Genomic DNA, 21,568 nt, shown 5'->3' on the forward strand with positions numbered 1-21,568 from the left:
CATGACAAGTAGGGTCCACTCGACAGTTTATTCAAAAGCCACAATTTCTCTAACCAAACGGTCTTCTACTTTTCCCACAACTGCTTTCTCACAGCTGTTTTTCCATAGCTCACAGCTCACAACAGCTTTTCCAAAAGCCACAGCCCAACCAAACACACCCTTACTCTGCATAGCTCGCGCAAGACCAATAAGTATTTGCATATATGTTCAATTCTGTTTCCAATGATGTATTGGGACAAGTAGCAACATTAGAGTTTGCAGCCGAAACAATAACAATATCACATGGATCTATAACATGTGTATGTCTTAGAATATGTGCTTGACATGGTCTGGGTTTAGATACAGTGATGGATTGTATTTAGAAGCGAGTATCCTTGCGAGACACGTCGTAAACAACCTACTCGCATTGCTTTTATATAAGCCTGGAAGCGATGCTGAGCGGGTAAGGCACAAATCTTTCTCTTCCTCCCGAATCCACAACCCTAGGTCGCGCTTCCGGCCTCACCGCGACCCGATCCCTGCAGGTTCCGCCGCTTTCCCGCCCTCCGTGCGACCTGGATCTGACGCGCCTCCCCGTGCCGCCCTCCGCCTCCCACCTCCTCGCGGCGGCCGCCGTACTCGGGCTCCTCGGCGGCCTCCTACTCTATATGCTTCCCCGGAAGCGGGGGGTCGACGCCGGCGAGGTCCAGGACTTGCACAACAAGGCCCCCCGACCCGCCGCCCCCTCACCCGACCAGGACAAGGAGGAGCTCCTGGGAGAGATGGCCGCCAGGGCGCCCGAGATCGATGAGGACCTCCACAGCCGCCAGCTCGCCGTCTACGGACGCGAGACCATGAAGCGCCTCTTTGGCTCCAACGTCCTCGTCTCTGGACTACAGGGACTCGGCGCTGAGATCGGTATGTCTGGCCTCCAGGGACGGAGAAACTTGATTGACCTTTTTTGCTCCTGCTCATCATAATAAATTAAGTAGATACAGTGCTAAACTGTGAGATAGTCCTTGCTCGATCTGATCTTGCAAATCAAAATATTCCTTGTGTTACCATCCAAAAGTTGATCCTTTCCTTGGGATTTAATTTAGTTCATCTCCATCAGGACATGCCTTGATTGCTCATCTCACTGATTTAGTTCCATGATTGTTTAAACACTTCAACATCACCTGAACTTGTACAACAGTAAGCTCTAAAAAGAGGAGCAATTGTCTTCTAATAAGACTCTATACTACGGGCACTCCAATTTATGTTTCGATCTTCAAACCATCAATTTTTAACTTATTTTCCCTAATTTTTCATCCTGAAGCTGCCAGTTCTTATATTGTGTATAGCGTTCGGTACATCTTGTTTAGCTTGTGAATTTTATACTGTTTGTGAGAATTCAGATTATTCAGTTTTATAAGGCCTTTGCCTTATCTCCTGTTCTTAACTCCTGCAGCAAAGAACCTTGTCCTTGCGGGTGTCAAGTCTGTAGCCTTGCATGATGATGGCAAAGTGGACCTATGGGACTTATCAAGCAACTTCTTCCTCTCTGAGAAGGATGTTGGTCAAAACCGTGCTCAAGCTTGTGTTCCAAAGCTTCAGGAGCTTAACAATGCTGTTATCATCTCTACCATAACTGGTGATTTGACCAAGGAGCAGCTTTCTAACTTTCAGGTACATGAGCATGAAATGATCTGTGGTGTGCATAGATGTGTATTGTAAAAAACAACGTGTTTAGGCTTTGGAACTTGACCAACAATCAGGCTAAAATTTTAATTCTGTGATACAAAAGTGGTACAAATTCCTATGGTTATAATTTTGTCATGAGTCATAATATATTGAAAGATGAATTCTATCTTCAGAATACAAATTAGAACACAGTTCCACGTCAAACACGCATTGTAAAAATGGACTCAAAAGGCCTTATTATATTGTGCCAACTGCTCAGTAGAAACATCAAGTAGAAAACTACAATATGGTTTATCAGCATGTATTCTTGCAAAAAGTTTTATTTGTCTGTCTAGGTTTATTGAAATTTCAAAGCCATGTACCTGTTTCAAGTGATGGCAATTATTTTTGCATGATAACTTAAAGAGTATGTTTGGGAGAGCTCCAGTCGATCTGGGAGCGTCTCTAGTTCCATGAGTTAGTAGCTGGAGTTGGGTGATAGATTGAAGGTATTTACATGGTGCGTCATCTACATCCTGTTTTAGATTAGACTAAAAATAAATGCTTGAACCACTTTATTTCAACCTATAAACTCCATAGTATGGGAGCTGGAGCTCTCCCAAACAGGCTTCTACTTGAAAATATAGTTGATTTATTTTATGGTGCTTTATGGAATATATTCATATATGCTTCTTGATTTAGACTGGGTAGATATTTGCCTGCTCCTTATTCTCAAAGACTCAAACTGATTATTTCCTGATCAACCTACAGGCCGTGGTGTTTACTGATATCAGCATAGAAAAAGCTGTTGAATTTGATGATTACTGTCATAGCCATCAGCCACCAATTGCTTTCATCAAGTCGGAAGTTCGTGGTCTTTTCGGCAGTGTTTTCTGTGATTTTGGTCCTGAGTTTACTGTTTTGGATGTTGATGGTGAGGAGCCACATACAGGAATCGTGGCATCAATCAGCAATGACAACCCAGCACTTGTTTCTTGTGTGGACGATGAGCGTCTGGAGTTCCAGGATGGTGATCTAGTTGTTTTCTCTGAAGTGCATGGAATGACTGAGCTCAACGATGGAAAACCAAGAAAGATTAAGAGTGCTAGGCCTTATTCTTTTACTCTAGAAGAAGACACCACCTCATATGGCACTTACATTAGAGGTGGTATTGTCACACAAGTGAAGCCACCCAAGGTTCTTAAATTCAAAACCTTGAAGGAGGCAATCAAGGAGCCAGGAGAATTTCTCATGAGTGATTTCTCCAAGTTTGACCGCCCACCTCTTTTGCATTTGGCCTTCCAAGCTCTTGACAAGTTTAGGTCTGAGTTGCTGCGATTCCCTATTGCTGGTTCGGCTGACGATGCAAAAAAGCTGATAGATTTTGCTATTAGTATTAATGAAAGTCTTGGTGATAGTAAGCTTGAAGAAATTGACAAAAAGCTTCTGCAGCATTTCGCAAGTGGTTCCAGGGCTGTTTTGAATCCTATGGCTGCAATGTTTGGTGGTATTGTTGGTCAGGAGGTTGTTAAAGCATGCTCAGGAAAATTCCACCCGCTTTACCAGGTTAGAATCTATTCCCTGCTGTTATAAATGCTCAACATTTAATACAAGATCCAGCTAAACATTTGAGACATTGACTGTCTACAACTTTAAAATATTTAGTTTGGAACATGAACATGAAGATCATGAGATTTGCTGAATACTTTGTAATATCAGAAGTTATTAGATTATTCTAATAGAAAATAGTTGCAAAGTCGCTCCTTGAAGACTGTTACAAGTAAAAAAAGTCAGTATTTTGATCGAAGAGAATATATGTTTGCTGAAAATTTTTAATATTAATGTGCTGTCTTGATTTTTCGCAGTTCTTCTACTTTGATTCGGTTGAATCTCTACCTGTTGAACCGTTGGAGCCCAGTGATTTGAAGCCTGGAAATAGTAGATATGATGCACAAATTAGTGTATTTGGGGCTAAGCTTCAAAAGAAACTGGAGCAGTCAAAAATCTTCATGGTTGGTTCTGGGGCTCTTGGATGTGAATTCTTGAAGAACCTTGCATTAATGGGCATTTCTTGCAGTGAGAATGGGAAACTGACAGTGACAGATGACGATGTTATAGAAAAGAGCAATCTCAGTCGCCAGTTTCTCTTCCGTGACTGGAACATTGGGCAACCCAAGTCCACGGTTGCTGCCACTGCTGCTATGACAATTAACCCTAAGCTTCATGTTGAGGCCCTTCAGAACAGGGCAAGTCCTGAGACTGAAAATGTGTTTAATGATGCCTTTTGGGAGAGCTTGGATGCTGTTGTCAATGCCTTGGACAATGTGACTGCAAGAATGTACATTGACTCCAGATGCGTATATTTCCAGAAACCACTTCTTGAATCGGGGACTCTGGGTGCTAAGTGCAATACACAGATGGTCATTCCCCACCTAACAGAAAACTACGGGGCATCCAGAGATCCACCAGAAAAACAGGCACCTATGTGCACTGTGCATTCATTTCCTCATAATATTGATCACTGCCTAACGTGGGCAAGGTCTGAGTTTGAGGGTCTACTTGAGAAGACTCCCACTGAGGTAAATGCGTTCCTGTCGAATCCTAGTGGATATGCTACTGCTGCAAGAACCGCTGGTGATGCACAGGCTAGGGATCAACTTGAGCGAGTTATTGAATGCCTTGACAGAGACAAGTGCGAGACATTCCAAGATTGTATTACCTGGGCTCGTCTTAAGTAAGTTCTGTCTATCTCTTCTGCACAGTTGTAACTTAGCTGCATTGAACTGCTTCTTTTTCACATTTATTTCACATATTGCCATGTGCGTGCAAGTTCTGAAATGTTGAAATATTGCTGAAAAAGTGTGTTCATATTTGATCATGCTGTCCATTTCACAGTGCTCCTGTTGGATTACAAATCTAATATTTGTTGCTCCTTTGTTTTCTGTTGATGGCTTATAAAGGTTTGAGGATTATTTCGCCAACCGTGTGAAGCAGCTGACGTTCACCTTCCCTGAAGATGCAATGACAAGCTCTGGTGCTCCTTTCTGGTCTGCTCCTAAGCGGTTCCCACGACCTCTGGAGCTCTCATCTGCTGACCCAAGTCACCTCAACTTTTTGTTGGCTGCCTCAATACTAAGGGCGGAGACATTTGGAATACCCATACCCGATTGGGCCAAAAATCCAGAGAAACTGGCTGAAGCTGTTGACAAGGTCATTGTACCTGATTTCCAACCAAGACAGGGGGTTAAGATAGAGACAGATGAGAAGGCTACTAGCCTATCCTCTGCTTCTGTTGATGATGCTGCCGTCATTGAAGAGCTTATTGCAAAGTTGGAATCAATTTCCAAAACATTGCCGCCAGGATTCCACATGAACCCAATACAGTTTGAGAAGGTCAGTATGTCTAATTGATCACATCTAAGACTTCAATGTTTTTCTAAGACTTCAATGTTTCTCTAAGAGTTTTGCTACACCCATATACTGTAGCTTTTAGCTGTCTGTTTGCTATCCACATGTCTCTAGAATGAACACTCTTATGTGTTACATATTCAGAAGTTCAGTGAATTGTATTGAGATTGAGAGTCACTGAGCTATTATACTTTTATATGCAGGACGATGACACCAATTTCCATATGGACTTGATAGCTGGCTTTGCTAACATGCGGGCAAGGAACTACAGCATCCCCGAAGTTGACAAGCTGAAGGCAAAGTTCATAGCAGGAAGGATCATCCCGGCCATTGCCACCTCGACTGCAATGGCCACTGGTCTTGTCTGCCTGGAGCTTTACAAAGTCCTCGCTGGCGGGCGCAAGGTTGAAGACTACCGCAACACATTTGCGAACCTCGCAATCCCCCTCTTCTCCATTGCGGAGCCTGTTCCACCCAAGACCATCAAGCACCAAGACATGTCCTGGACCGTGTGGGACCGATGGACCATAACTGGCAACATCACCCTGAGGGAGCTCCTGGAGTGGCTCAAGGAGAAGGGGTTGAACGCGTACAGCATATCTTGTGGGACCTCGCTGCTGTACAACTCCATGTTCCCGAGGCACAAGGAGCGGCTGGACAAGAAGGTGGTTGATGTAGCCAGGGAGGTGGCCAAGGTGGAGGTGCCCTCATACCGCCGCCACCTGGATGTCGTGGTGGCCTGTGAGGACGACGATGACAATGATGTGGACATCCCTCTTGTGTCAGTTTACTTCCGCTGAAGAGTTCGTATGATCCTGGTCGATATTTGCCAGAAGGGTCAAGTGTTGAAGTTGTCGCATGAGCGACTGTGAACTAGGTTGTTGGTGTTTTAAGCCACATTACTGCTGATTCCCATGCTGCCATCTGGGTAGAGTTGGTTGAGAATTCTCACGGGGATTGGTTGCCACCGTTATGAAATTTTTAAGCATAACATCTTGATAGTTAATGCATGGTGTACTGTTATCACTAAATATTGCCCATCTTTAGTACATGAATGCGTGTTACCAGTGTGAATCTTTGTTTCCGGCAGTCTAGTATTTGCGTGTGGCATCTTGTGCGGCTTAGGCCTATAGGCTGCTTCTCCATCGTCTTTTCGTGAAGCCTACCAAAGGTCAATTTCAAAATGGTTTCACCACCAAAACCAGGGAGAAGCCGCAAAACGGTTTACGCTAGAGAGAAGCTGAAAAAAATACCTTCACCGGCTTCTCCTCTCTCTCCAAGCATTAAGTGATCATAAAATTACCTATGTTGCCATTGAGAAGCCGTTTTACCAAACGTTTCGCAAAACGGCTTCAGCTCCACTAGAAAAGTCACTCCACCAAAAAAGCTGAAGCTGGAGCCATTTTGTGAGAAGTCGAAGCTCTACCAAACAGGACCTTAGCGTAATACAGCTTGCATAAATGGTGGTTACGTCTGATATTCCATACAAACAAAAACAAAATTGCAAAAACATACAGAGGCTCTTTCTGATGGAGGAGGGCTTAGAATCATGCTGAAATTGCTTGAGAACGTCACACTATTTCTTCTTTAACCATGCTGGAGTTTTCGTAACTGTACTTTATTACAACTTCACCGTGCTTTATTCCTAAGCTTATGTTCGTCCATGACGCTAAACAGAACAGAACATCTGGATGCTCCATCCCATCCAGAGACGACCCCTACGTCCACAGGACCGCCAAGGCCTGAAGTCTTCTATCGATGCATCAGGAGAAACAACCCTGTTCAAGTCTACTGACCCTGAACCTGAACGAAAAAAAGCTACCTCACTGGGGCAACCTACACAAATAGCCATCAGTGGACGAGCACTTGTCTTTGTGGCTGTAGCTGCTGCCACTACGCATCTGCTCTTCTATCGTCGGAAGAAGAAGGATACCACTGTCATGCCATGGTCTACTCTGGAAAGCCTTCGGCAGGTCAGTTAACTCCTCATCATCTGAAGCTCTGAAGCTTATGGGAAGATCACATTTTTATCAGAATCTCATATGTTTGACTTTTTTACAGGATAAAAGTTGCTTCAGCATTTTTACCCCCTCTAGAAATAGCTTTAGTTGTTAAATATGATGTACCTTTGTGGGTAGGTGTCCCTTCTTCTCTTGGAAGGGCAGAGCTTCAGACAGCTTGTGAGGACTTCATCAATGTGATTGGCTCCTCGTCTGGATGCATACTGTATAAGGGAACTCTGTCAAGTGGAGTTGAAATAGCAGTAGTCTCCACTTGAGCTGACTCTGCCAAAGATTGGTCAGATAGGTCTGAGGAGCAATTTAAGAACAAGGTGATTATGATATAGAGAAGGCTATATAGGTTGTTATTCGTTTTGTCAGGTGGACTGGAGTTCACTGCTGTGTATCTTGCTGAACAGTTACCGCTCTTGTTTCAGATATCTGTTTTGTCCAGAGTGAACCACAAGAACTTGATGAACCTACTGGGTTACTGCACAAGGATGATGGTGTTCGAGTATGCTCCGTGTGGTTCCCTCTTTGAGCATCTGCATAGTGATGAGGTGATCTCTGGCCGGCTCGGCTGCCATTCTCGGAGGACAACGGCCTGCTCGTGCTCTGGGCTTCTTCCAGCTACCTCGACGGCAAGAGGCCGCTGAATGGCATGGCTGATCCCATGCTGAGGTCGGCCGTACCCTGAGAGGGAGGAGAGAGCGGCCATGGGCGAGGTGGCGAGGCTGATGAGAGGCGTCACCGCCTTGTCGCCGGAGCAGGCCACCCCGCTCTGGTCGGCCGAGCTTGAGATTGCCTCCGCGGCGTAGGAGAGTCCTCCGGGTGAAAAATTCAGATTCTTTTGCTGTATAAATACTAGCACATACTACACCTTTTGCTGCTGATCACCGTGGACGTGCAAATCTGTACAGATGGAGAGCAAGAAATGGCATTTGTAACTAGAAAGCATGCCAATATTACACTACTCTTTCAAGACATGCTGGGCATATCAAGTTTACAGATGTTACAGTCACAAAATCTCTCCCCATCTTTCCTGAGATTCCTTTTTTTTCGGTCACAGATACTTTCACCATTTGCCAAGTCTTGTTTTGGCCCTTTCTTCTGCAACATGTTATTCCTTTTTTTTTAAAAAAAAGAAGAAGCTAGCATGTCATTCTTCAGAAGCGAAGCAAAGCAACAGGTTCGTTCGGATTCACAGCCAGTCTTGCTTGCCTCTCAACTGACAGACGCCCGCTTCAACACTTGCAGTAGTCTGTCAGTCCAATGGCAACCGCATCCGACAGCACCCATCCTGCTCCTCCTTCCACCCCCCACGACGACGACGACGACGATGAAGAATTCGACGGCGACGACCTCGACGACGAAGCCGACGAGTACGACGACGACGATGACGGCGAATCCTCGGCATCCCCATCCGAGGAGGCGCGCCTCGAGGCCGTGCTCCGGCGGCTCACCGCGGATGAGGTCCGGATCCGGGTGCACCAGGTCGCGATCCGGGGCTGCGCCCGCACGCGCCGCGCCGCGGTCGAGGCCGCGGTGGGCACGGACCTCGCGCGCGCCGCCACCGTGCGAGACCTCGTGCGCGCTGCCGCGGCGGCCGGCGACCGCCTCCGTCTCCTCGGCGCCTTCGATACCGTCTCCATCACGCTCGACGCGCCTCCGCCAGGGACTCCCGGCAGCGCCGTTGTCGTACTCGTTGACGTCTCAGAGGCCCGCGGACGCGCTGCCACTGAATTCGGCGTCTTCGCTAACACTCAGGTACCCCATCCAGCCAAAAATGTCTCTCTCTTTTTTTCTTTTACAGAATTGAGTTGTCTTGTCTTGCGTGATCCAATGTTCATGTGGTATTCAAGCGCATTCACGTCACTACTTTGCTTCAAAAATTTTGATTAGGCTTTACATTCTTTAACCATTTCATCGATTACAGACCTCAAACCAGAATCTAATCTAATTTGACCTTACCTATGTGCTTGCTTTCAAAATGATTAGACAAGTCCCGCACTACATAATTTTGATGTTAGCTGGTATTATGCTAGTATCAGTACAATGTCTCGGACGATGGAAAGGACTACTAGGACAATTGAGTTGTACCTGTTTACCTCATTGTTATTTGTTTCGAAAAGAAATGGAACATGAAGTTCTTGCATTTAGTTGGGAGTGGATTGGGCTATCTTCAGGTGCATTGTGGAATGGATATGTGGTTTTGGTTCTTGACTCCCACTGCTCTGGTTCTGGAGCAAAATCGATTAGTTTCCTGCATTTTCTAGTACAGCATTGCAGTATTTCTAATATTCTGTATAACAAGACTTTTGCGTGTTCCGTTATATCCCTCTATGCCAAAGTCATACACGCTCCACAAAATAGCTTCGAAGAAAATCATTCCAGGATATCTCTCATGCATTCCCCATCATATAACATGATCAATCTGCAGATGGCTGATGATTTAGTATCACTGTATCAGATGATTGACCCCAATTTGTTCCCAAATTCACTTCCTCAAGCCTCACCAATTTTGATCATGTAAACCTTTTTGCAGACTAGATCATGTTCACTGGAAGGTTCACTGAAGTTGAAGAACCTATTTGGATACTGCGAGACCTGGGATGCAGCAGGTGCCCTTGAATTAGATCAGACAGCAGAACTAAGTGCTGGAGTGGAAATGCCTAGAATCGGAGCAATACCAACTCCACTGGTGGCTAGAATATCATTTCTGTCCGAAGACTGGTTAAAGTCCTCACTTAAAGAACACCTAATGGGTGTTTCTGTTGGCTTGCTCTCCACCATGAACCACAACCTTGCCTACAATTTGACATGGCGAAAATTAACCGATCCAGCACGCATGTCATCCAATTCTGTACAAGAGCAGTTAGCACATAGCCTTTTGTCCTCTGTTAAGTATGCCTACACGGTTGACCAAAGGGACTCAAGCATAAGGCCTACACGTGGATATGCTTTTCTGTCGTCTTCTCAAGTAGGAGGTCTTGCACCAGGGAGCAAATATTCACAGTTTCTTAGACAGGTATATCTCGACTTCCTTTGTCCTCTATCCTTTGCGTTGCTTGAAATCTAGAGTTTACACACTACACCTTATAATTGAATCCTGACCTTTTTCTTCGATAGCATTATGAATCTTTGGACATTTAATACGTATATTCTGTATCACATTTGTACCTCCGACTTTGCCAACTTCACAATCACTACTAACAATGCAAACTAAGCTCAGTCTACATTTCTTCCTTTACATATACATTTTGTTGTCTGACCACTGGCCAAGGTCTAAAAGCTTTCAAAGTTCTATGCTCTGTTAAAGCATCCAAATGGTAGATCCCTTTTTCCAGTCCTTTCTCATAGCACAAATAACAACTACTTTAAATTTCAGTGATAATAATTTCATCATTTTTATTTCCTAGAATCTAGTGCACGGTACATCAGTACTTTTGTTTATTAATAACTGAACTGATTTGAACTGTGACATGTTCATTCTTTTGTTGGTTCCCTGTCAGGAATTTGATCTTCGAGTGGCTTTGCCTCTGGGTGTGCTGAATGGTGCTCTCAATGCCGGAGTTGCTGCAGGAGTCATCCATCCATTGGAAAGGGGATCCACAGGATCTGTCTCACCACTTTCAGAAAGGTTTTACTTGGGGGGTAACAGGTCTCTTGTATGCCGCTTGGGTGGACCATCGTCACTCTTAGGCTTCAAAACAAGAGGACTTGGGGCTACAGAACTCAGAACCTGTGACCCCAATAATTCTGAAAACGGTACTTCCACTTCTCCTGAGCTAAATGGTCTTGGAGGTGACATAGCAGTGACAGCCTTTGCGGACCTGTCCTTTGATATTCCTCTGAAGCCGCTCAGGGATCTTGGAATTCATGGCCATGCATTTGTCTGTGCTGGAAATCTTGGTAAATTAACTGAGTGTGATCTGCGGAAATTTCCCCTTACCAACTTCCTACAGACATTCAGGAGTTCTGCGGGATTTGGTGTAGTCGTGCCAACGAGATTGTTTCGCATAGAGGTTTGCCCTTGACATTCTTCAGTTGCGGCACTGAAGTTATCAATGAAGAACGTTATTTTGTTATTTCCGCTAAACAAGTGTTCTCTTCTTGTCCAGGTAAACTACTGCCACATCCTGAGACAGTTTGACCATGACAAGGGAAAGACAGGCATACAGTTTAGCTTCGCTTCACCCTAATTTCATTGGCAAGGTGTTCTCATCAAAATGAATAGTTGTATCCCCCCCCCCCCCCCCCCCGCTATTCAGATTTTTTGCCCTTTTGGCAACAGCTTACCTCGCACACTGTAAATGATAAACCGTATGTGCTGGCTTGTGGATTTGATGTTATGACTTGTAAAGCACAAAAACAAAAGGAAAGTGGTGGGAGCTTCAGTTTCCGTTGCCCAATCTCAAGGGGGTTCTGGACTGATCTTGATGAAACTATGGCCCTGGTTCCTCTAGGGACTATAAACTAAAATTTAGTCACCATGTTTCACTGGACTTAGTTTAGTCCCTACCATATGGTTGGATTCATGGACTAAAGTCCACTTAGTTTAGTCCCTACCATATGGTTGGATTCATGGACTAAAGTCCATTAATACAGATGAACAAAGACCAAAATACCTCTAATTCGGGGAGGAGCGGGGGCACATCTACAGGCGGAATGGCAGGGGGTTGCCGGCACCGATCTACTTCTTAGCCTTCATCGCCGCGCCCTTCCTGGCCGGAGATGTAGTTGCGGCCTTCTTCGGCGGCAGCGCGGAGAGGCGCCGCGAGGGCGACCGGCGCCACCGCGTGCTCGACGGTGGGGGCTGGGTGGGAGGGAGGACGACGGCGCTGGCCGGGTGGGAGGAGTCATTAAATGAGGGGCAGACCCTGTCAATAATCTCCTTTAATCCTTTTTAGCAACCTCTTGGGGACTAAATTGTTAAATAATCTCCTTTAATCCTTTTTAGCAACCTCTTAGGGACTAAATCGTTAAAGTTTAGGGACTAAAGTTTAATCACCATGTTTAGCAATTTAGGGACTAAAAGGACTAATTTTATGTTGTATAAAGATATGCTGCGTGAGTAAGCTAGTGTTAGTTGGAAACAAACATTGCTTTTTTGGATTTATTAGGTGTTTCCCTCATTTTTTTAATTTTAGTATACTTGTTTTCTTCCCCATTTGCTTTTTCTCTCGCCCTGTTGCCGTCCCTTGGACATTCTGATGGAGTGAGTGTGAGTCCACTCCCCGACCCAACTAGACGGGGCTCTCTCTCGCCCTGTCGTTGCGCCGCCGCCGCCGCCATAGGGCCTCCTCTCCACCTGCATTGCCGCGCGCTCGCCGTGGGTGGCGCGCCGCTCGGCCCACGCTCGCTCGCTCGGTGCAGGATAGATGTCGCAGGCCTCGTCCGCCCGCAGCAGGAGGTCCAGCGCTGTTGCTAGGGTTTTGCCAGCGCCGACGGTGGATCATGTCACGGGGTTGCTGTTGATCCATTGCCCGGAGTGAGGCTCATCGCGCTCACCGTCAAGCACACCAAAAATCGCGGCAAGAGATTCTTCAAGTGCCCCAGGAACAGGCAATGGGTGAGTCAGTCAGTGTCTTCTTCCTTTGTGATGAGAAATTTCGGAATCTGTGCGATGCTTGTGCCAGTTTTATCCAATTACATGTGTGAAGCAAAAATGTGTATGTTATGCCTACTGAAAGATTTATTTCTCTGTGAAACCAGCATCGCCCTCTACTTACTGTGATGAGAAATTTCAGAACTTGTGACTCAATTCTTCTACTAATTGTGATCCATTTGCAGGTGCCAGGATCATGCCCAATTTGTATGTTGCAGCCACAGTATGAGGAGTACCTAATGAAGAATAGAATTTTTCATGCCATACCTGTCCCGCTGGAAGCAAATCATCCCAAGTTGGGAATGGAAGCAAATCATCTCAAGTTGGGAATGAAAGAGGTGATGGAGTTGGTAGGGATGAAGAGTTGACAGCATAGAAAGAAATGTGTTTGCGTGATTCTTGGATCCATCATTTTAGCGCTTGTGTTGCTGTGCATCCTTTTGGTCAGAACTTGATTGGTTCATGACTCGCACTGCTCTGATTCTAGAGCAAAATCTGTTCTGGTTCAGTATTGCAGTATTTCTAACATCTGTGCATTCTCTGTCACTTAACATGCACATTTGACTGATCTAGGCATCTGTTAGGTAGACCTTTAGTAATCAATCTATCTTCAGCAACTAAGTGCTCATTTGAGTATGCCATGATTTTTTATGATCAAATATTATTACAATATTAGATGGATGCCTCAATTGGTTCTTGAATTCACTTTCTCAGGTCTCACAAATTTTCTTGGTGTACACCTTTTTTTCAGACTAGCCCATTTTCACTGGAAAGTTCACTGAAGTTGAAGAACCTATTTGAATACTGGGAGACCTGGGATGCATCAGTTGCTCTTGAATTAGATCGGACCGCAGAACTAAGTGCTGGAGTAGAAATACCAAGAATTGGAGCAATACCAACTCCGCTGATGGCCCGGATATCATTTCTGTCTGGGGACTGGTGGAAGTCCTCACTCAAAGAGCACCTTATGGGCGTTTCTGTTGGCTTGCTCTCCACCATGAACCATAACCTTGCCTACAACCTGACATGGAGAACCTTAAAAGATCCAGCACGGATGTCATCCAACTCCATACAAGAGCAGTTAGGGCATAGCCTTTTGCCCTCCATTAAGTATGCGTACAAGGTTGACAAGAGGGACTCAACCATAAGGCCTACATGTGGATATGCTTTTCTGTCATCTTCCCAAGTTGGAGCCCTTGCACCAGGGAGCAAATACCCGTGGTATCTTCGACAGGTATAACTCGATTTCCTTTCCATTCAACCTTTGCTTTCCTTGAAAACCAGAGTACACTTTTTAATCATATACTCATATCCCTTTTATTTTTCTGAAGTAGCATTATATATCTTTGGACATTTATACTTAAGTAGCATTATATCGTACATCTTGCTTTCTTTTCCAACCGCACAATCAGTACTACCATGCAAACTGTGGTCACATTCCTCATATTCTCCTTTAAATTGTACTTTTTGATTGTTTCTAGGATTAGTGGACCAAGGATAGAAAAGCAGAAAGCTTCATGGTCTGCTGAAGCATCAAAATGGCAGTTAGCTATGTTTTCAGTCCTAGCTCGTAGCACAAAAGCTGGCAATTTTAAATTTCAATGAAACGAATTTCACCATGTTTATCTTGTATAATCTAATGCACTGCATATCAGGATTTTTTTAACCAAACAACTGAACTGGTTCAAACTGAAACATGTTTGTTCAGTTTTGTGTAGCATAATTTATTTTCTTGATTGTCTATCAGGAAGTTGATCTTCAAGTGGCTTTGCCGCTTGGTGTGTTGAATGGTGCTCTCAATGCTGGAGTGGCTGCAGGAATCATCCATCCGTTTTTAAGGGGATCCACGGGATCTGTCTTGCCACTTTCAGAAAGGTTTTACTTGGGTGGTCACAGGTCTTTTGTTTGCCGCTTGGGTGGGCCATCATCACTCTCAGGCTTCAAAGCAAGAGATCTGGAGCCGAGAGACTTCCGGACCTGTGACCCCAATAATTCTGAGAATGGTGCTTCCACTTGTACTGAGCTAGATGGGGGAGGTGACATAGCAGTCACAGCCTTTGCTGATCTATCATTTGATCTGCCTCTGAAGTCGGTCCTGGACCAGGAGCTGGGAGTTCACGGCCATGCATTTGTTTCTGCTGCAAATATTGCTAAACTAACAGAGCATGGTCCTAGGAAGTTTCCTCTTACTGACTTCCTACAAACATTCAGATGTTCTGTGGGATTTGGTGTACTTGTGCCAACCGAACTGTTTCGCATAGAGGTTTGTCCCTTTGCATTCTTCAGTTCCTCCACTGAAGTGAGTTTGAATTTGCCTCATGGAAGTTTACTTAACATGCTTTTGTCCTCTTGTCCAGATGAATTGCTGCTACATCCTAAAACAGTTTGGACATGACTGGGGGAAGACAGGCATACAGTTTAACTGCTCACCACCCTAATTTCTTTGGCAGCATCATCTCATTAAGATGAATAGTTTCATCCTTTTCCCTCACTAATCTGATCTTTTGATGGGGGAGCCTGTCTAGAATGATGGAATGACGTCCAAGGATCTCTATGAATAATCTAACAGTAGCCAGGGACTAACTGTTGCTGCGAAGCTACCTCATTTCTGGGATGTTTCTCTGTAGAAGAAGTAGGGACGGCTGATGCAAATCCTGAAATGCCAACATTGCATTATGCAGAGAGGTTGGCTCTCGCGTTTGAAGATGTGAGAATGGCTAGCTGGGACTTGCCAAGTTCTGGTATGCTATGGCATGCTGAACAAATGTTGCGGTGATGAATGTGTTGCAGATTGTCCTGGTGAATGTGTTGCAGATTGTCCTGAACGCATGCGAAGTAATAGGATGTGTTTTTTGCTAACTAGTCTTGTCATATGCACATGAATCGCCTTCAGCCATTGTGGAACTGTTGTGCGCTTTCGCATGGGTGTTGGTGATCCGAAAATGATATGAATATTGATCGAGTTAATGAACATCCTATTTCTGCAGGTGCAATCCGATCCCAAAGGGAAGGCATCGTTTTTTTTCTGCAGGTGCAGATGACTAGGTGAGGTCTGACAAAGATAGATGCCTGCTGGGAATCCAAGGTATTATACTGAAAAGCAGTTGAGTTAATTACAAGACCGATGAAGCACCACTGATCTATCTAGTCTTTTTACAGCAATCATGCATCATTGACGCGATCGCATGCGACTAATTCTACTTCAATAACTTGTGGTGTACGTGATCGATGTATAATTTGATTCAACAGGCTTACTAATTATATGCAGCGAATGAATTCTCCAGATGGTGGGTAAGTAGCCACTAGCAGAATGGATTGATTTGATGGGTGAACCTATGCTCCTTGCTATGTTGCTATGGCCTGTTTGTTTCTGCTTATAAGCGGTTTATCGGTGGAAATAAGTGAGAATCCTGCCAAACATTTTGCTTATTTCCACCGATTCTCGCTTATGTGAGATTTGAACTATGAGAAGCGCGAAAATCTTTCTTTAGATTATAATCCAAGCGTGGCTAGGAGAAGCGTATCCGAACATGACCTATATATGATCATATCTATCCCTGCTGCATAGTCAGTCACATAAGTACATTTGTTGGACAATAGAGTTCTTGTTTGGGCTTATCATATACTACATAGATCGAGCTAGGGACAGATCCGTCCATCTCATTCATTAATATTCTGGAACAGTTATACTAGTAATTTCAAACCTCAAAGTGTGAAATTTCTGCATTTTCTGGAGCCTGGATTGGACTGCGGACAGAAGATCAATATCCAATTTTCAAAGGGGATGGTGACATTTGTATCCAGGTGCTATGCACAGCTCGCAGACGAGTGGAATTCTTTTCAGCAGGTACAGGTGAGGCGGCCACCAAGCTTTGAAAGGTTGATGAATTTGCTGGACAAATGAATGTTTGAGTGAATGTATCAAAGATGTTTCTTGTATTATGTTTGCAACAAGAGGCACATCCAACCAACTGAAGCAGCTTAACTACTAACTAATTGACCAAACACCCTACCACTGCTCAAGTCTTAAGAAGTTGATACAAGCAAGGAGCTATTCCATCACACCTCGCTCTCCAACCAAACGCACCATTCTAATCTATCAAGAGATTAGCGGTACACACAAACATATATGCCGATCCCAATCGACGAATTATTGCTATGCTCCCTCGCTCCACCTTAAAGTTTGAGTAATTTCAGAAAGTAACTTGCCACTGAACAAGTCATACTCTACTATCTGCCGGCATAAAAAATATAGCATTTGAACTTTTAGGTCAAAATCACCTTTTTCCCACTTCTATAGACGACCTAGTTCTTTTTCTTAGTATAGGTCCATTAACAAAGTAGATTATTCCACTTAATTTCATGAGTGCTTAAGGTGATGAGCTTGTCAAATTATTAAGTGGACGGGATAAGCAAAACAAAAAGAGGATTATGGGAGGTGTAGATCGAAACTCTAAGGCTTAAAATACCATTAGCTTTGATAGATTCACTTTTGGAAAATAAAAGGGTTGAACCGTGTGAGTTGTGCAGTACTTGTGTACCAAGTGGCATTAATTAAAAAGGTGAAGACTCACATTGGCGTAATAAACCATGCTTCTTTTGTCCAACAATTAGCTTTTACTCTTTTTCCCATTTATAAATTGGCGCTATCTATAGGAGTTGGAGGCAACATGCATGAAATAAAATGTAAAAACAAATAGAAATGGAACTTACGATAAAAAAATCAAAGAGGATTTGAATTGCAGGACTTACTCAAAAAAGAATTGTGTGAATTCTATCTGTATCTCATATTGTATATAAAAAACAGATAGAGAGTGAGACAAATTGAAGAATTTGAATTCTTTTAAGAGAAATTTTAGAGTGCTCGAAAAAAATGAGAGTCGTCCATCCAGCAAAATCGAACGGTGTGAACAAAGGAAGTACCATGAGGTACCTAAAGAGAAGTACCAATAAGTATCATTTTGGTGGGATCAAATAAAAAAAAGTGAGAAATTACTATGACGCTCTTTTAATTATGTGTAGATCTATTTAATTCTTGTTTTTTAAGAAGGATACCTGCAAGTACCATCGGTACTTTAAAAACATTGTTATAAATATGTATGGAGAAAAGGTAAAGCGGAAGGAACGAAAGAAAACAAAATCATGAGATGAGCAATGGGCAACAACTAATATTTACACTGTTAAACGGTACTCGTACTCGATGCGGTAGAGATGTCACTGTCTTTAAGAATTTTGAAAATAGAAACAAGAGTCAAAAGACGAATTAATTAATTGCGTACCGAAAAGATAAAGTGGCATGAGATTAATTTGGTTCAACCAAATTTCAGTTAAGGTGTCTCGTGCGCCATAAGTGCTAGTGACATCTTTGAAGTACTACTAGCTAGCTACTTGTGTTGCATTGTCTGGGATGTAACGTGACATTTTTGTTTGAACCAAATTAAAAGCTAAGGGAGGTAGCAAATAAGAACCTGTTTGGATCCCTTTGCTAAACTTGAGTTGCTAAATTTTAGTCATGACTGTGTGGATCTATGGGCTAAACAACATTCAATAAGGTGTAGAAAGACCTGTCTGCTCTTATTTAATGCTAGTGGGTAGAGAGAGAGAGGGTCCAGACAAGCAATAATGAGGGGCAAAGGGTGTCCAGCCCCAAGTTTAGCAAGGTTTAGCAACCAAAAAGTTGCTAAAGGGTTAAAGTTTAGCAACCATAGTTTAGCAAAATTTAGAAGGGGGTTTGGCAAATTTGTTACTAAACTTTGCTAAACTTTAGCTGCTAAAATTTAGCAAGAGTATCTAAACACCCCCTGAAACTACTACTGAATAATGGTCGTGTGCATATATGATGTGCATGGCAGGTTTGATGCTGATGTGGCATGCATATGGCTAGACATGGGCAGGTGGTCAGAGCAGTGGGACCCGCCCAATGCAAGAGCTAGGAAAGCCATGCATCTCGATCCTGCATAAGAATGTGATTGTGCGGACTGAAAAAGGCACTCAACTTTTCCGGAAAAAAGGCCACCAACCGTACGTACGTACGTAGCATGATCTGCTGAGCTGAGCTGAGCTTTCCGGTCATTCCTGCATCCTTCAATTCCTCCGATCCGAATTTCAATTCCTACGTAGCATCTGCTGCTTTTGCTGCGTTCTTTGCATTGGTTTGCTTGAATAATATAATGTTCCTTGTTGCCTACAACGACGACTACGTATAGTTAAGGTGGTAATGGAACATGACCTTTGTGCGTTCTTCATAATCCAACTCAGTTCTATCTATTTTTAATTCAAAATTATATAATCTTATAGTCTGATTCTTATTGAGCTCAATCCTTAAATTTGCTAAGCTAAATTAGAGGACCCCTTACCACTCCTACGGTATGACACGTACACATGCATAATCTCACACTTCTTAATTTGGTAATCTGTCTGAGTTTTTTAGACTGATTCCATTGTTGCCTAACTAACCGGCCTCTCTAGTCAGTCGTCTACACTGCTCCGGCCTAGCTGCTACCAGATGGAGATGGAGACAGAGATGAACGAAGCTGTGCTACACACCAAAATAGTAGTTACTGTCCATGACCGATATCCATCAGAAGCCAAAGACTTTAGGGCAACTGCTGCTGACTATAGTCGACACAGTACTAGCTATTTCTTTTTCTATAAGGTTGTCACTTGTCAGTTAGGATTGGATTAATTGTAGTTCACCTTTTTTCCCAACCTCTTTCGGTTCTTCCTCCTTGATGTCGTACTATATATGACATCTATTCTAGCTAGTTGCTTCTTCTGATCGAGATGATGCAATATAATAGCAACAAGATATATATGCATGTCACAAGGGAGACTAAGCTATCCTAGTTGGACCTCAGCTCACCCATCAGCATCGTCGTCTATGATGGATCATCAGCTGCAGTCGTCGTCAGCTGGCGGCGACACCGAGGAGGAGGACGAGGAGGAGGATGCTGCCGCCGCCGCCGATATGCCTCCCGGCGGCGGCCGCGACGGGAGCTCCGCCAGCAATAGCAGCACGGTGGATGAAGCCGGCGGCGGGGACAGCAGCGGCAGGAATAACCCTTCGTCGTCGTCGGTGCGCCCTTACGTCCGGTCCAAGAACCCTCGCCTCCGCTGGACGCCGGAGCTCCACCTCTGCTTCCTCCGCGCCGTCGACAGGCTCGGCGGCCAAGATCGTAAGAGATCATCGATCACCACCTCACGATCGATATTAATTATCCGCTGATGAATTAGCATGCATGTACCTAAGCTAGCTCGTGATGATTTCGATCCATCTTCATCCTTGTATGCACGTAGGTGCGACTCCCAAGCTGGTTCTTCAACTGATGAACGTTAAAGGGCTTAGCATAGGCCATGTCAAGAGCCACCTCCAAGTATGTGTGTGTGTGTGTATCTGCACATCCATCTTCTTCGCTTCACCTTTCAAATAATCCCTATAGCTAAGCTAGCTTCCATGGTTAGAGATCTTACTTAATCTCACCATGTTCCTTATGATTTTCAGATGTATAGGAGCAAGAAGATTGACGACTCGGGACAGGGTAATTAAGACTAATTATATATCCATATGGATCGATAAACATCCAGTTCTTTTGAGACTAATTAGATGTTTTGCAGTGATAGGTGGTGGTGGTTCATGGAGAGATGATGATCATGAGTTGCAAGAGGGGGGACGACAAGCGTACAACCTCGGCCATCTTTCCTTGCATCACGCCCAGACTGGTGCTGCTACTACCCTATTGTCAGCAAGGTAGTTGGATTAGTTGGACCTTGGGACACTTGCAAACAAAATCCATTGAATTCCTATGCCTTTTTTTTGTTCTGACTAATAATCTCATTATTGATTTACAACGACGAATTGAACTAGGTTTGGTGCATGGCCTCATTATTGGAACTGGCTTCATGGTCATCACCACCATCTTCTTGGATCCAAACCCTACTACTCATCAGCAGCTGATCAAGCCGATGTGTTCCTTACAACTACTCGTGCTCATCATCAGTATGTTTCCAGAGCTTCGATTCTTCAAGCTGGGCGTTCATCGTATCATCAAAACGATCAATTCATAAGACCACTACTACAACAACGCGACGATGAGGATAATCACAGCAACCACCATGATCCTCTTGATCTTGAACTTGCATTGGACATCGGGCCGCGGCGGCAGGATAATAAGAGAATAAAGAGATCATCATCAGGTTGTAGCTTGGGCAGAGAAGAAGACGACGACAAGGAAAATGCCAGCAGGGATGATGATCAACAAGTACTGGAGAGTGCTACTGATGATACTGCTGGGTTATCTCTTTCTTTGTTCTCATCGTATCCTCCTTTTGCGAGGACAAGTGTCAGTATGGATAAAGGGGAAGAAGCGCATCCAACAAGGACAAGTACTCTTGATCTCACCATATGAATGTGATCTAGTAGTGCAGTGTGGTGATATCTTGTGGTACTTGTCCATGTGCATGCGTCTAGAGAAAGACACACATATATGTGTGTAAAAATTAAACATATATCTGCATAGGTAGAGCTATTAATTATGTATACATGCATGTATTGATCTTTTGATTTTTACCCATGTTTGTAAGTGGCTACGTCTGAATTCAATTTCGATGTTGTCTTTTAACCATATACCTGCAAAAAAGTACTTCGGTAGATCGAATGTTGTTCTAGTAACGTGCATGCTTAATAAGAAAAAAAACTTGTTTTTAATAATTACACGCACATATATGTAGAGACATTCATTCCCTACATATAGAAACTTTTTAAGTATGATGGTCATTTTTGCTATGACAGTGTACTTGATATATATTTTACGAGTTGTTCTGTTCAGATACAGTTATTATGAGGTTTATGTCACGGGTATATATCAGGTGAAGTTAACTTCATGGAATGACTACTTGACCTTGTGATACATTT

At 43.8% G+C, this 21,568-nt stretch overlaps 4 protein-coding genes across 7 annotated transcripts; all 4 read left to right on the forward strand.

Moving 5' to 3' along the window:
• Positions 1-647: 647 nt before the first annotated feature.
• On the forward strand, positions 648-6,123 carry LOC101771818 (ubiquitin-activating enzyme E1 2). The gene is made up of 6 exons (XM_004977573.2): positions 648-897; positions 1,430-1,647; positions 2,413-3,207; positions 3,507-4,375; positions 4,602-5,034; positions 5,253-6,123. Exons 1-6 carry the CDS (start codon positions 648-650, stop codon positions 5,847-5,849), a joined length of 3,162 nt encoding a protein of 1,053 aa, XP_004977630.1. The 3' UTR covers positions 5,850-6,123.
• Positions 6,124-8,219: 2,096 nt separating this feature from the next.
• Positions 8,220-11,467, forward strand: LOC101772227 (SAM50-like protein SPAC17C9.06). Of its 2 annotated transcripts, XM_004977575.4 has the most exons (5): positions 8,220-8,238; positions 8,307-8,816; positions 9,595-10,077; positions 10,562-11,074; positions 11,171-11,467. In XM_004977575.4, exons 2-5 carry the CDS (start codon positions 8,322-8,324, stop codon positions 11,249-11,251), a joined length of 1,572 nt encoding a protein of 523 aa, XP_004977632.1. In that variant the 5' UTR covers positions 8,220-8,238; positions 8,307-8,321; the 3' UTR covers positions 11,252-11,467. The 2 variants fall into 2 exon arrangements, with proteins under 2 accessions (XP_004977632.1, XP_004977631.1); XM_004977574.4 differs by lacking the exon at positions 8,220-8,238 and having other exon boundaries at positions 8,247-8,816.
• A 790-nt stretch (positions 11,468-12,257) lies between these two features.
• On the forward strand, positions 12,258-15,940 carry LOC101772909. 3 transcript variants are annotated; one of them, XM_022828084.1, is made up of 6 exons: positions 12,258-12,621; positions 12,843-13,007; positions 13,409-13,891; positions 14,405-14,920; positions 15,015-15,742; positions 15,817-15,940. In XM_022828084.1, exons 2-5 carry the CDS (start codon positions 12,867-12,869, stop codon positions 15,093-15,095), a joined length of 1,221 nt encoding a protein of 406 aa, XP_022683819.1. In that variant the 5' UTR covers positions 12,258-12,621; positions 12,843-12,866; the 3' UTR covers positions 15,096-15,742; positions 15,817-15,940. The 3 variants fall into 3 exon arrangements, with proteins under 3 accessions (XP_022683819.1, XP_022683820.1, XP_004977633.1); XM_022828085.1 differs by having other exon boundaries at positions 12,843-12,995; XM_004977576.3 differs by having other exon boundaries at positions 15,015-15,940.
• A 3,487-nt stretch (positions 15,941-19,427) lies between these two features.
• LOC101773599 lies at positions 19,428-21,304 on the forward strand. Its single transcript, XM_012847548.2, has 5 exons — positions 19,428-19,832; positions 19,954-20,030; positions 20,159-20,195; positions 20,272-20,404; positions 20,522-21,304. Exons 1-5 carry the CDS (start codon positions 19,475-19,477, stop codon positions 21,060-21,062), a joined length of 1,146 nt encoding a protein of 381 aa, XP_012703002.1. The 5' UTR covers positions 19,428-19,474; the 3' UTR covers positions 21,063-21,304.
• The last annotated feature ends 264 nt before the right edge of the window (positions 21,305-21,568 follow it).

This window comes from Setaria italica, chromosome VII (assembly GCF_000263155.2).
Source record: "Setaria italica strain Yugu1 chromosome VII, Setaria_italica_v2.0, whole genome shotgun sequence".
NCBI classification, from domain to species: domain Eukaryota; kingdom Viridiplantae; phylum Streptophyta; class Magnoliopsida; order Poales; family Poaceae; genus Setaria; species Setaria italica.

Bases quoted from the DNA above. Each gene is read 5' to 3' on its own strand.
- LOC101771818 (XM_004977573.2), top strand. From the start codon at position 648: ATGCTTCCCCGGAAGCGGGGGGTCGACGCCGGCGAGGTCCAGGACTTG. The intron at 898-1,429 runs GTATGTCTGGCC...TAACTCCTGCAG, and splicing joins GGGACTCGGCGCTGAGATCG to CAAAGAACCTTGTCCTTGCG. The intron at 3,208-3,506 runs GTTAGAATCTAT...GATTTTTCGCAG, and splicing joins AATTCCACCCGCTTTACCAG to TTCTTCTACTTTGATTCGGT.
- LOC101772227 (XM_004977575.4), top strand. From the start codon at position 8,322: ATGGCAACCGCATCCGACAGCACCCATCCTGCTCCTCCTTCCACCCCC. The intron at 8,817-9,594 runs GTACCCCATCCA...ACCTTTTTGCAG, and splicing joins GCGTCTTCGCTAACACTCAG to ACTAGATCATGTTCACTGGA. The intron at 10,078-10,561 runs GTATATCTCGAC...GTTCCCTGTCAG, and splicing joins ATTCACAGTTTCTTAGACAG to GAATTTGATCTTCGAGTGGC.
- LOC101772909 (XM_004977576.3), top strand. From the start codon at position 12,867: ATGTTGCAGCCACAGTATGAGGAGTACCTAATGAAGAATAGAATTTTT. The intron at 13,892-14,404 runs GTATAACTCGAT...ATTGTCTATCAG, and splicing joins ACCCGTGGTATCTTCGACAG to GAAGTTGATCTTCAAGTGGC. The intron at 14,921-15,014 runs GTTTGTCCCTTT...CCTCTTGTCCAG, and splicing joins CCGAACTGTTTCGCATAGAG to ATGAATTGCTGCTACATCCT.
- LOC101773599 (XM_012847548.2), top strand. From the start codon at position 19,475: ATGTCACAAGGGAGACTAAGCTATCCTAGTTGGACCTCAGCTCACCCA. The intron at 19,833-19,953 runs GTAAGAGATCAT...GTATGCACGTAG, and splicing joins CAGGCTCGGCGGCCAAGATC to GTGCGACTCCCAAGCTGGTT. The intron at 20,031-20,158 runs GTATGTGTGTGT...TATGATTTTCAG, and splicing joins ATGTCAAGAGCCACCTCCAA to ATGTATAGGAGCAAGAAGAT.